Source organism: Mugil cephalus, chromosome 3 (genome assembly GCF_022458985.1).
Source record: "Mugil cephalus isolate CIBA_MC_2020 chromosome 3, CIBA_Mcephalus_1.1, whole genome shotgun sequence".
Lineage (NCBI taxonomy): Eukaryota > Metazoa > Chordata > Actinopteri > Mugiliformes > Mugilidae > Mugil > Mugil cephalus.
The window spans coordinates 30272551-30286455 of NC_061772.1; the positions used below are offsets into that span (position 1 = coordinate 30272551).

At 43.3% G+C, this 13905-nt stretch overlaps 1 protein-coding gene across 7 annotated transcripts in view; it reads left to right on the forward strand.

The window, feature by feature from the left end:
• The window catches only part of si:ch211-220f16.2 (golgin subfamily B member 1), a 32605-nt gene extending 21487 nt beyond the window's left edge, over nt 1–11118 (forward strand). For 4 of the 7 annotated variants that reach the window (XM_047580356.1, XM_047580360.1, XM_047580359.1 and 1 more), the window contains 8 exons: nt 6801–6853; nt 7400–7436; nt 7570–7719; nt 7850–7972; nt 8604–8704; nt 8787–8879; nt 8955–9069; nt 9847–11118. In XM_047580356.1, the coding sequence (XP_047436312.1) occupies nt 6801–6853; nt 7400–7436; nt 7570–7719; nt 7850–7972; nt 8604–8704; nt 8787–8879; nt 8955–9069; nt 9847–10005 (831 nt within the window). In that variant the 3' untranslated portion in view covers nt 10006–11118. Of the gene's footprint in view, nt 6178–6800; nt 6854–7399; nt 7437–7569; nt 7720–7849; nt 7973–8603; nt 8705–8786; nt 8880–8954; nt 9070–9846 lie in introns of all 7 variants that reach the window. The other 3 variants (XM_047580363.1, XM_047580357.1, XM_047580358.1) reach the window with 3 other exon arrangements.
• The last annotated feature ends 2787 nt before the right edge of the window (nt 11119–13905 follow it).

Here is a 13905-nt window from a genome sequence, read left to right on the forward strand (position 1 = left end):
AATGAATTAAAAGCAAAAGATGAACAAATGGGCTGTATGAGCGTTCAGATCAGTCAGCAGAAGGAGATACTCTCTGGACTTAGTCAGCAGTTAAATGAGAAAGATTCAAACATCACCCAAGTCGCAGAGTCTGCCTCAAATGAGCGAATGAAGCTTGTGGAGGAAAACAGGTTGCTGTTAGCACAACTGGAGAGTGTGGAGCAAGCACATAAAACCTCAGTGAAGAGGCTCGAAGAGGTTTCTCAGCAGCTAGAAGAACATATTTCACGCTCTCAAAGTGAAATTGAGATCAAGAATTCAGAGATGCTTGAACTGATGAAGGCAAAAGGTGATCTGCAGAGTGAGCTCGCAAAGGTGTCCAAAGAAAAAGATGCTCTGAAGAAGAAGCTTCAGGCGGCTCTCGTTGTGAGGAAAGATCTTTTAAAAAGAATTGACGAATATGAAAACCAGAAAGAAGAGAGTGTAAACGTTAATACCGAGGTTTCACTTCTACAGGAAAAATTGCATGGAGTAACACAACAAGCTAAAACTTATGAAGAAAACATTTCCCTTCTTGAAAAGAAAGTGGCTCAGAATGAGGGAGAGATTCTTGAACACAAAGCAGAAATGCAAAGACTTGTGGAACAATTACAGTCAGAAAGACAAACTCTGCAAACAACATTAAATGAGAAAGAAGCGTGTTTGTCAGAAACATTACAAACTCTCAGTGAGAAAAACACCCTCATTGATCAGCTGCAGGCCAGTGCTGCAGGGAGGGAAGAAGCTTTTGAGCAAGACAGAAATAAACTGATGTTGAAATTAGAAGAGCTTCAAAATGAAATGAAATCATGTAAGGATGAGTTAAATGATAAATCTTCCTCTGCTGCTAGTGCTGTTGATCTAGAAAACGAGCTTGCTCAGATAAAGCTAGAAAAGGCAACACTACAGAAAAAGGCCCAGGCTGCTTTGCTGGCACGCAAAGAGACGATGAAGAAAGCTCAGGAAAATGAAAAGAAACTAAGTCAAGAACTGGCTGAACTGAAAGACGACTACAAAGCTCTCCTAGAACAACAGTGCCAGCAGACCAACGAGCTAAACGCTGTCCAGTTACAGTTTGATGAGAAGGTCAGGGAGCTTGAAGATATTCATAAGACCTCTTTGTCTTATCTGGATGAACTGGGCACTTTAAGACAGCTTGTTGAGGAGAAGGATAAACATCTGCAAGATTTAAAGATGTCCTTGGCTGAGAAAGAGAGCCAGTGCCATTCTCTGTCACACTTGCAAACAGAGCTAGAAACCGTAAAATCCAGGTTGGAGAGCGTGTCGGTTGAGATGTCAAGTAAAGATGATGCTCTCATAGCTATGGAACAAAGAGAGGGTTCTTTGAAAGTTAAATTGCAAATGTTAGAGAATGATTTGGAGAAAGCTTACGCAGTAGCGAGAGAAAAAACAGAAGAAGTTGAGAAATATCAGGAAACAGTCAAAGATGCAGAGCTTAAGACCCAACAACAGACTCAAGTATTCGCAGAAGAAAAGTGTCACATTTTAATAAAAGAAAATGAGGCACTCATGGAGCAAAATAATCAGATGAAAGTGCAACTTGAGACATCAGTTGCTTTAGCTTCGCAGAAATCTTTAGAAGTCCTAAGCATCCAAAAGACATTAGCAGAGACGCAACAGCAGCTCAGTGAAGAGAAAGATGTTTTGTCCATAGAGCTTGAAAAGGCAAAGTTGCAGTTTTCCGAAACACAATGGACACTTGATTCATTGAAACAGGAGAAAGAAAATGCTGTCAGATTAATCAGTGAACTCAGAGATGATGTGACAACGCTGCGCAAGCAGCTGGAAGAGTCAGAGAAAGAAATTAAAAACCTTGAAGCCAAACTGAAGGACAAAGATGATGCATTGGTAGTTTCTCAGTGTCAGGCTTCAGAAAAAGAAGAACTAATTGCTGCACTAGAACGGCAGTTACAACAGCAAATTAAAATGCATGAGATGGCCATTGAAAAGATGAGAATGGAGGCTGACGAGCTCCAGAAATCTCAACAAGACGGTAACAGAATGAATGATCAGGACAACCAAAACAAAATTGCCCTTCTTACCAAGAAACTTCAAGCAGCCTTAGTTTCTAGGAAAGAACTCTTGAAGGAAAATGCAGTGCTCAAAGAAGAAGCAGAAAAGCAGTCAGCCAGACACAAAGAGAAAGAAGCAAAGTTTGCTGCCCTGGAATCATCAGTGTTCAAGTTAAAACAACAAAATACAGAACTGGAAAGCACTGTGTCATCGGTCACAAAAGAGAAAGACGATCTGAGCACTGAAGTCGATCGCGTCCTTAATGATAATCGGAGTCTGTCTGCAGCCTGTGAAAGTTTGAAACTCACCATAGAAAGCATCACTCAGCAAAAACAAGCCTTTTCATGCCAGCTCGAATCTCTGAAAGACTCTCAAACTGAGGAGTTGTCCAAGTGGAAGTCAAAGCACGCCGAGCTGAAACAAGAGTACGAGTCTCTTCTACAAGCATATGAAAACGTCAGCAGTGAAATGGATAAGATGAGGCAGCTTTTGGAGGGGGCCAAGAGAGATCGTCAGGAAGCCCTTCGAAAACTACACAAGCAAGAGACCGAGATGGAGACTCTGGAGAAGCAAACCCGAGAGATGGAGGATGAAAATGAAAAAATCAAAGAGAGAATGCACAAGTTCTCCAAAGAGAAACGGTTAAAGATTGAAGAGCTGGAGGAAGAGAATCAGAAAATAAGAAACCAGCTGTCTGAGCTCGATGGAAACCACAAAATGTCAATGTGCGAGCTAAGCGATAAGAACCAGCAACTAGAGTTAGAGATTTGCCAGCTTAAGGAGTCTTCAGAGGGTCTCAGAGTAAAGCTTACAGAGATGCAGGCAGAAAATGCCCAATTGGCAGAAAATCTTGAAGAAGCAAAGTGTTCATTGGAAAAGATGGGCTCAGAATCAAATTCATACACAAACAACATGCAGCTCAAACTTGATGAGGCGCTTAGTTTGAATAATTCTCTAACTGCACAGATTGAGACCCAGAAAACTGAACTTGGTGCTCAGCTAGAAATTAACAACTTGCTGCAAAAAGAGAAGCAACAGCTTTCTGAAAGAATTGAAAAGATACAGGTTGATTATGAATTGCAGTTGGGGAAGAAAGATGATTCTATTAAAGAGCTCAAAGACATTATAAACAGACACAGACAAGAGACTATCAGCCTAAATGAGAAGGTGAGGATCTTGGAGGACGACAAGTGTCTTTTGCAAGAGGAGCTTGAAAATGTCCAAGAGATCTCAGACAAAGTGAAGAATGAAAATGAATATTTGGAAACAGTGATCCTCAAGAACTCTGAAAGAATTGATGAACTGACCGAATCCCTCGGTGCTTTGCAAACTAAGAACACACAGCTCAGCGCTCAGCTCACAGCCAGTAAGGAGTCAAATAATCAAGTTCGTCAGGAAAAAGAGCAGGAGCAGCTTAAGCTAGTCAGAGAATTAGAAGACAAACTCAAGACTGTTCAAAGAGGCAGTGAGGGCTCCAAGAATGTGAAGAAAGAACTGCAGGAGCTGCTCAAAGAAAAGCATCAAGAGATAAATCAGCTGCAACAAAACTGCATCAAATACCAGGAGCTGATTTTAGATCTGGAGAGCTCTCTGAAGAGCTCACAGTCAGCCTGTGAACACTTGGAGAAAGGTATGAACAAAAGCTCAGAGAAGATATCGCTTTTAGAGGAGAGATGTAAGCAAGCAGAAGCTGAGTTAATGACACACAAGAATCTTCTCCAAGAGGCAGAGGAAAAGATCAGGAGTGCGCAATCAGAAAGAGACCAGCTGGTTCTTGAACTGTCGCAGCAAAGTAAACAGCGTGAGGCCACAGAGAAAACAAAATCACTACAAAATGCAGACGAAACTCAGACAAATGCTTACATGGAGAGTCAGTTTGCATTGCAACAGCAGATAAACGACCTGAAGGATTTAAAAGATAAAGAAAGTCAAAGAGTTGATGAACTGACACAGCAGCTTGACTCTCAGAACCTACAAATAAACAGTCTAAAGAGAGCAGCCGAGACCAATGAGGCGAAGCTGTCTGCTTTGTCTTCCACACCGCATGGGGCAAATTCTGCCAAAATTTGGAATGACTTGTACCAAAAGACCCTGCACGAGAAGGACAACCAGCTCCTCGAGCAAGGTTTCATGATCAAAAGATTCCTGGAAGATATGAGATTAAAAGACAAAGAGGTGAACGAACTACGAGTGACTAAGTCCAGACTGGAGAGGACGTTGAACGAGTACTCGGTTGCGGCGGCCGCCCAGCAGCGACAGCTGTTTGTCATGAGCGCAACCAATGCTGAACTCAGTGAGACTGCAGAACTCATGACTTTGCAGGTGAAGGAACTTAGCGCTCAAGTGGATAAAATGGAACAAGATAAAAACACACTGAACCGACTGCTTGCTGACAAAGAAGACGTGATTTCCCAGCTGCAGCTTGGTCTCCAGCAAACGGAGAAGCTACATGCCGACACAGATGCTCAGCTGCTTCTGTTACAGGCTCAAAAAGACAAAATTCAGGCCGAATTTGAGAAGCAGGAGGGAATCGCTCAGCAACTCAAAACACTCCTTCAAAGTAAAGACAGCGAAATCTCCTCTCTGCTGTCCTGTAAAGATGGACAGATGTCAGGATATCTAGAACAGCTGCAGGCTAATTATCGCACCCAGGTGTCGGTTTATGAGGATAGACTGACGTCTTTACGTTACCAAAGGGAGAAGGCTGACAAAGAGCTGAGAGGACTGGAAGCCAAGGCCAAAAGCCTGCAAATTAAAGTGAACAGATCTCAGCAGGAAAAGGAGCAAATGGCAACAAAGATGGAGTCGTTCAAGAACTCGATGGTGTCTTTACAAAGCGAACGCGAGCGCCTGATGTCAGAATACAGAATGCTTGAAGCCAAGAGTCAGTTAGGGCTAAAGGGTAAAGAGGGCTCTGCTGATGGGGAGGGTGGTGCAACAAAAGGCCTTAAACATGAAATAAGAAAACTGTTACATCAGATGGACGATCTGAATTCAGAGAATGCTATGCTCAGGGCTCAGCTGGTTCGGTACAGAGAGGACTTAAATCAAGTTTTATCTCTCAAGGACAACCAGTTGAAAGTGCTGCTGAAGAAGCAGCAGGATGTCATTAAGAACCTTGAAAACCAAAAGGCTGCTGCAGAAAAGCAGCACAGAGAGTCTCGGTCAGAACTCTTAAAGGAAGAAGAGACGAGCAATACGTTAAAAACAGAGAATTCAAAGCTTAGAGCTCAAGTGTTAGAATTGGAAGCTGAAATATCGACACAGAAGACGCAAAGAGCCACGACAAATGAGGGAAAAGTGATCGCTGACTTGCAGGAAGCTGTGGCAACTAAAGCAGCTGAATGTAATGACCTCCAGCAAAAACTTCTCTCCCAGAAAATCTCAATTGATGAGCTCAATCACAAAATGCAGCTGCTGGAAAAGGAAACTGACCAAAAACTAGCTGAAGCAGAGGACAAATACAACAAAGAGCTGGACTCGTTTGAGCGTGAGGTGGAACTGTCGAGAAGCGAGCGAGAGACGGCAGATCAGAGGGTGGCAGAGCTCGCAAAAGACCTGCTTGAAATGGAGCAAAAGCTATCAGAGGCAAATTCTCAAAGCAAAGACGTGAGGTCTCAAAATGACTCCCTGCGCAAAGCCATGGCCGCACTGCAGAACGACCGAGACCAGCTCATAGAGGACTTCAAGATCCTCAGGAACAGATATGATGAAGAGCTCAGAGAGACTCAGTCGTCCTTGAACAAAGTTGAGCGCAGCCTGCAGGACGCCACCTCAGACCTGGCCATGTTTTCCAAAGAGAAGGACATCCTCGTGCATAAATTAAAAGCTGTCGAGAGCAAAGACGCAGACATTGAACTGAACAAGTTGTTGGACGAGCTGTCGAAGGCCTTGTCAGAAAAGGAGAGAGACCTGAAACAGGCCGTTTTGGAAAACACCACTTACAGCAGGCAGCTGTCGGCTTTCTCCAGATCCATGGCCAGCCTCCAAAACGACCGAGACAGGCTGATGGACGAGCTGGCCGGGGCCAAGAGAGAGGTTGACTCCAGGCAAGGCTCAGACCCAGAGGCTGCCTTTGCAAAAGGAAGTGACGGCAGTGCCTCCCAGACTGAGAGAGAGAGGCTGGTAAGTCAAGTAATCAGCTATCATTTGAGTTTGGCTGTTGCTTGCACTTCCTTTCTCCGCTGTGGTTGTTTTTACAAACGGCATGCAGGGTCCAGGTCCATGGTTTTGTTGTCGGGTTGTTGTATAGACTGTAGAAAAATGGATGATCTGCCTCCACTTCCTCCTGTTGCTCAAACTGACACTGAGATCTCAACATCTTGCATGTTTGGAGCACTATGAGCGGTTTCAACTGAGCGATTGTCAGTGGCAACTGTCAGTCATCATGATGTCGCATCCTGTTTTTTTCTAAGTCAAGCAAAAAACTACGTGGAAATTGTTAGAAAAAAGTTTTAGTTTGGTCCAAGTCCCATCCACTAACGTCAAGCTCATGACCTATACTGCAGGCGGCCACCAGGGGGAGCTCGTGTTTTGGCTTCACTTTTGAATTGTCTTCATAGTTTCCACTTTTCTACAGTCTATGGTTTGTCGTTGGTGGTGTTTACATACCATTGCTTTGACTTGCATGGTACTACTTTTTTTTTTTTGCTGGAAGTTACGTGTTCTGGTGACATATTTTTGTGTGGGTGAAATCTATTATCTTAATAATTGTTGACATTTTGTGGTATTTTTTCATGTCATTGCAGGTGACGAGGCAGAAGGTGGATGAACTGCAGCAGGAAGAAACAGCAGAGCTCAGGTAAACAGGAGCAACACTCTTCTGCCCTGTCTTGGGTCTGGTGACGGGTATCGATCCTGAATCAAGTTGATCCTGATGCATTATGAGCTTATTTAGGGATATTTTGGTTTCAAAAGTAAAGCTAACGTAGATATTGGTTTCAGAGATTTGAGGGATTTCCACAGTGTTTTTCCTCTAATTTCGTCGACCAATTTTGTTGCCACAAGAATTGTCCTATAAAACCAGTCTCACACGACCGCAGGGAACAGCATGAATTTAAAACGTTCATACCAGGATTTTATGAATTTCAAGTCAAGCTCGATTTGGAAAAAATATACATTTTCAACCGAGCCCTACATGGATCAGGTTGTTCCCTGAATGGTGGAGCACAGACAGTGTTGCTGGATACAGGTGAAGGTTTCCAGCACAAAACTTATTCACTGTTTTGTTTAAAGCTCTAACCACCCAGACTGGCTTCTCTGACGTAAGCCCATCCTAAAAGCACATGTTATATGGAAATGAAAGTTTTTAGATTATTTATTGAAACACTCTTTATCTGTCCTGTAGGTCTGATGCTGAGAGGAAGGATCACTCGTCCATCACTGTAAGTTGCACTCGTGGATATTCTTGTATCTTGGGGTCAGATCATTATATTTATTTCTCTGATCCCAATGACTTCAGTCATGTTGTGAAAGGCATTTTTTCACCTTCCTATAACTACAACTTTTTCCATTCAGCAGGAAACGGTTGCGGTGGCTGCTCAGAGTGCACTGGAAGAGACGGTGAGACGGTTGGATGCAGAGAGGAAGCAGCTTCACGGAGACCTGCAGCGCTGCTTGTACGAGATCCAGCAACGAGACCAGTACTTCCAGCAACTCAACGCCAAGGTGTGACGCTCACTACACTTCTGCTAAAAGTATCAGTAAAAGAAGATGATGCGAGATCAGCTTCAAGGTCTAAATATACAAAAACTCCTTTGAGCAACCTTCCTTCTCCTGATCCCATTCCCATTCACAGCTGCAGCAGACGGTGGAGGAGAAAGGTGCCGTCGTAGCTCAGCTGAGGGCTGTTTCCCAAACCCTGAGGGACACCCAGAACCGCTGCCACTGGCTGGAAAGTCACGTCCAGGGCCAGGCACAGGTAAGAGATTACCTGTTATTTTATTATAATTGTTGCTTTATGTGTATTAACGTCAAAAATATACGTATATGTTTAACCTCCTGAGACCTGAGCTTCAGTTTGGTTTGTATTTTTAATTTCTCCAAAGTATTTGGCATCAGTAAGACCTAAGAACTATAAATACTAAGCATCATCTTTGGGGGCGGGGGGGATGTCCTCATGTGTGGACACAGGGATTATTTCACTTTATATTGTAATGAAGTCACCAATATGTAACAAAATGTAAAACTGAACATGGCTGTGTAAAGACGGAATTCCCAATCAAACAAGTATTATCTAATTAGTGAAGTTATAGCTCGTTACTAGAATTTACATGTCATATTAAACTAGAAAAGTTAATAAACATAAAGAAAGAAGTTTCACCTGTAATATTTAATAAGGTTTTGGACATTTTTGCGGTTTTATTACGTGATCGGCTGCATAACGAATCTGCTGAAACTGTTTTTACACCAACTAGTGTCTAGTTATGAGGATAAATGTTTAAATGAAGCAGAAGAAGCTACAACAAACCTAAAACTTAACGTCCCCGTATGAGGACGCAGGGTCTCGGGAGAGAGAGAATGAATGCAAACCTAACCTGTAATGCTGTCAGCAGGGTTTGGTGCACGCTGAGGTTGCACCAGGAGCTCCACAGGAGAAGAGCAACGACTCCCTGATTTCTGAAACAGCTGAAGCCGGTCAGCTCAGAGAAAGGTGACGACATCCGTTTGGCTTCAGGTAGATTCTTCTTCATCAGAGTGAAGTCACAGAGAAGTAAAGGTGTGTGTGTTTTCAGGCTGCATGAGGTGGAGCTGAGTCTGGCCGACGAGAGGGCGAGGAGGGAGGCGGCCGAGGACGCTCTGCGTCTGGCCGAGGACAGAGCCAAGAGGTGAGACCAGATACAGCCTCTTATGTGCATCTACACACTCAGTGCAAGTGTTAATGAAGTGTCTCTGTTGTCCAGTGTTGCTTCCGCTCTGTCCAGAGACACTCAGAGAGACTTCAGCATCGAGATGGAGACGGAGGAGGAGTGGGAAGCTCTGAGTCTCGACCCCAACCAGCCGCTCATAGCACAAAAGGTTTTCATTCATTCACACCACATCCATACTGGCCTGAATATTACACCATGCATTTCTTCTGATATTAGTTTAACCCTCGGGCATCTGTTTAAATGAATGGGATCAAATTCCTCCAACCTGCTATAGACACTGATCAGCTGTTACCACAAACATTTAGTCTAAAGGAGACAAACAAACACACTAGAATAATGTTTCAGTTTCATTTGTTTGTTTGGCTTCTCTTTGTCGACTGTCTGGTGTGAATTGAGTCATTTTTCTGCAGAAATCCAGGTTACACTGTGGAATAGAATAGAATAGAATAGAATAGAATAGAATAGAATAGAATAGAATAGAATAGAATAGAATAGAAAGCCCTTTATTTGTCCTTCAGTGTCGCACATAAGAGCAGAAAAGTAACAAGAATAAAGAATGAACTGTGTAAAAAGATAAATAATAAGATTAAAAAAGTAGAATAGAATTAACAATATAGAATTATTGGCATTTATACAAAAAGAAGTGAAATTGCAACACAAAGTAATTGGATCGTAGCACAAAGTTCTGCATGACAGAGTGAAAGGTTTGAATTGTAAGCAATGAATTGCACTTGCATTGCAAGTATTGAAAGGCAACAAAAGTACTGAACTGCAAACAGATATATAACAGATATTACACAGGACTATACACAGTACAGAGTGGGTAGTGAAATGATGAGTATTTTATATTAATGATATTGCCGGGATTATTATAACAGCAGCAGGAAGGAAATCCGTTTCCCTGACGCTTTGTTGGTGTCTTCAGGTGAAAGGAGGGATGGTGTCATGTCGCCGGTGGCTCAGGGGGAGGAGCCTCTACTTCTCCAGGCTGCTGACGAGTCGCGCTCGCTCTCGGTATCTCTTCCTGGCGTATCTGCTCACGCTACACGTGATCGTCCTCATGTGCTTCACCGGAGCCTTGTGAGGAGGAGACACCACACTAAACACTGAACACTGAAAGCTTTTACCTGTAGGACTGGTAGGCACGGTAAGACACCAACACGTCTGTCCAGGAAAGTCCTCGTCAAGGTCAGACTTACACTGATGTCACCTCTTAGAGTTTCTGTTTGTTTTTTTTAACATGGGTAAACCAAGCCTTAAAGCCTGACTCTTCCTCCTCTTTCCTCACCCGTCTGCTGAAAAGAAAAGAGCCTGATGTGATTGTTCTGTAAAAGCCTAAGAATGTCCAGAAAGCCATATCCTCCTCCTCCTCCTCCTGTCACGTTAACACTACAGATCTGACTATTTATTTTATACTTTTTAAATCAAACCTCGTCTCCTGCTCGTTAAACTTCCTGAACCTGAACTGTCTGTAAGTCAAACAGCCGTGGACACCAGCTGCTGCTGCTTCTCGCCTGATTTCATAAGTTGCACATAATCGTGATGCTGAGTGAGAATCTATGCACTGAAACTCCAAATGTGTACGTAATCATCTCATGTGAGCTGGGAAGCACTACCCCCCCTCCCTTTAAAGCCAAAGCTGTCTGTATCCCTCGGCTCTCACGGTGGAAGGAGACGGTTTCTAAATATCCTTGAAGTTAACTCTGGTATCATGGCAGATGTGAAAGTCTGTAGTGTTTGTATTTAAGACGTTCCTGTATTTATGTGCATCCACAGAGAGTCATGTATTTATGTATATAAGCCTTTCTATCCTCTGCCGGGTGTTTGATGATGTACATTTCTTCTTTGTTTGAGTTTGAAAATGTGATTAATTAGAGACTGGTTCGACTAACAGGCCACGAGTTCTTCGGTGAACGTAAAGCTTCGCTCAGCTGCTCCCTGGCCTGGAAATCCATCCGCTTTGTCGACTCGTTTGCTGATGCTGTAATGATCTGTACATGGACGGAAAAATGAACTGAATCTATTTATGAAAAAGGTGAACTACTGATGGCATATTTTTCTCTACTGCCTCTATTTTTAAGAGCTGGCGACGCCGTCGGCCTCGAGGCTGAACTCAGTGCAATACTGTCAGATCCACCCTTTACCACCACCTCGCAACACATTTAATAAATAAAGCTTGTTGGAGTTTCCTTCTTTCTGCCCGTGTGACCTGTGTTTTACTCTCAGTCTGCAGCGTCACTGAATCGATGCTTTTAGACCTTTTATTTTAACACATTTGGAAATAGCAGGTATAGGGTTTAAATATGTCTCATGTTTTCTAAAAGGTAACAAGGACAGGAGAGAAACACAAAGCGACATCTAGAAATTAGTTTTGGGATTTAGTCAAAGATCCACTGGTGTTCTGAAGATTATCACAGAGGTCGTACCAGAAAAAACAGAATGTATTTCAGTCAGTTCAGGTTCAGACTCGTGTCATTTCTCTGGGTTTAAAGTGCAGCTGGTGCAGAGAATTAGTAGATTACATCAAACGTTATTGTCATACACATGTTCAAGTTCAAGGCAACAAAATGCGTTTAGCGTCCAAGAAGAAGTGCAGAGTATGTTCAGATCTACACAACAGCCAGAAGTTAAACGGAAAACAAAAATGAACATGATTATCATCTACAGAGTAACATCACAGGACATTTTACTATAATTATTAGAGTTTTTCTTTCGCTTAGACTTTGCTTTAACAATATTATGACATATACAAGGCTTTATTCCACAAGAGACTTTTATCTGCAGACTCTCAAAAGCCAAAGAGTTAAAGTGAATCATGCAAACTGTCATTTGTTCTTTTACTTTTGCACTGAAGTTGTGACTCCTGCAAATCTTCTCGACCCTAAAACTAAACCTTCTTTTCTTTTGCTGACATTTATTCAGAAATGTTCTGGTAGCGTTAATGTTCAGCTAAAGGTAAACGGAGGAAAATAGATCATATCAATAAAAACACAGTGTGATGATGCAGTAAACTTGTGATGAGTAAAGACATGAGGACATGTGCAGTGTGAACCGTGTCTGCGGTGGCAGTAGACTGAGGCGGTAGAGGACTGAAGTTCTGCAGGGGTTCAGCAGCGTAGTGAGATTAAATCCAATTAATAGATTGTGTCAAAAACCTGCAACAGAATAGACACAAACAGGCTGGAAACAGACCAGAGGACTCTTAGACATGTTGGCCCTGCACTGCTTTTGCTTTTTTATGTTTGTTCCATGTGTTTTTGTTGCTGCACATTTAGCAGCGTTTAATGGCAGAAGATAAACAGTGAAAAAGAGAGAAGGAGCCAAAGCTTCTGTGTAGACACAGAGTCTGCAGCTACTTTCAGTGTCACTCAGGGACAGACACAAAGACACAAAGACCAGTTCCTCCAGAGACTGCAGGCCTGTCTCTTCTAACAGTCTCACTTTCACAAGTTCTGGTGACTCATCCTCAGAGAAATGAATGAATCCACAGAGATAAATATGTTTTCTATCATTTTTGCCCATGTTGTTTAGCTTGACTCTTGCAGCTGATTTATTATTGATCTTTGTCTCCTGTGACGTGCAACACAAAGCATAAAGTATACGACCATAAACATGTGAATCTTTCAGGGTCTGGACTCAGTCTCTACAGGTCTCAGCTTCCTCCAGTCAGTCTGACAATATTAATCAGTCCAACTTTATTTACAAAGTCCAAACAGAACTGGAGACAGGACGACTTGGAAGATTCACAGAAACACTGAGGCCCTGTGGTGAGAAGGTTGTGGGTTTGAAGCCGCCGGCCGGGGCCTTTCTGCTCGTTAGTCTCCCTCCTGTTTCTCATCAGAAATGAAGTTGGACTCATCGATGTATGACCTGCAGCAAACAGAAACGTTGTTTCTGGACAGAGAGCAGCACATTAACATCAGCCGATGCTTTCAATGCTCGATGTAATGTGAACTTCAAACCACTAGGTGGCAGAGTCTGTCAAGGTGTGAAGCCCAACCTGTCTCCAGCTCCATCAGGAGGTTTTCAGTGTTTTTAGTTTCAGGTGAGGTGACGATGAATGGGAGGACGTTTGTTCTGTGTCTTCTGTGTGTTATTGATCCTGGCTTTGACCCATTTTCCTGTCGATTCAGTTAAAGGGTTCAGAATCCGATTTAATGCCTCCGAGGCGTCGAGCTCATAAATATTAACAGGGCAATTATTTCTTCTTCTTCTTCCCATCTTCCTCGTCCTCTTAGAGTCGTCTATATATGAAAATAAATACAAAGGCTGTGCCTCTGGGAAGTTTCTCAGTGTGTCACCACCACTGATGATGACATTTTTTCATTACCGGAGAGACACATTTTCCAGCGCGGCCCCTCCCTGTGTGAAATAACGTCCTCCATCAGACGGGGATGAATCACCCTGAACTTTCCCACTTCACCCTGACATGAAGTCCACTCGGTTCCCGTCGTCTTCTCCAGGAAACCACTCAGACTAATAAAAGAAGGAAAGGAATCTGCATGTGTGTTTCGCTGCCTTCAGCTCTCTCCATCTCTCTCTCCATCTCTCTCCGTCTCTCTCCATCTCTCCGTCTCTCTCGTTTTTGCCGGTGACCCACTTGCCTCCAGCAGCCGGTGGAAGAGAACCGGAGGAGTGGGAGAAAGAAAAGGGGGGCGGGGAGGAGGTAGAGGTGAAAACATGTGGGAGACTGCTATGATTAATGTGCTTTCAGAGATGGAGTGAGAGGAAGAGAAAGAGAGCAGTGCATGGGGGCACCTGTGATGTGTGGTGGAGGTGGAGGGGGGGGGCTGGTGAGCTTCAGTGAGATGCTTTCAACAAATAAATGACCCCGTCTTCGTCTTAAAGCCTCCGTGTGAGACGCTGCAGCCACTGGATTCACTCTCAGGTGACGACGTTTAATCGTCTCCACCGAACAAACCGAACTCCCCTCGGACTCAGAGTCAATAATAATAAATCAGCTGATGTGTCATCATCAGTCGTC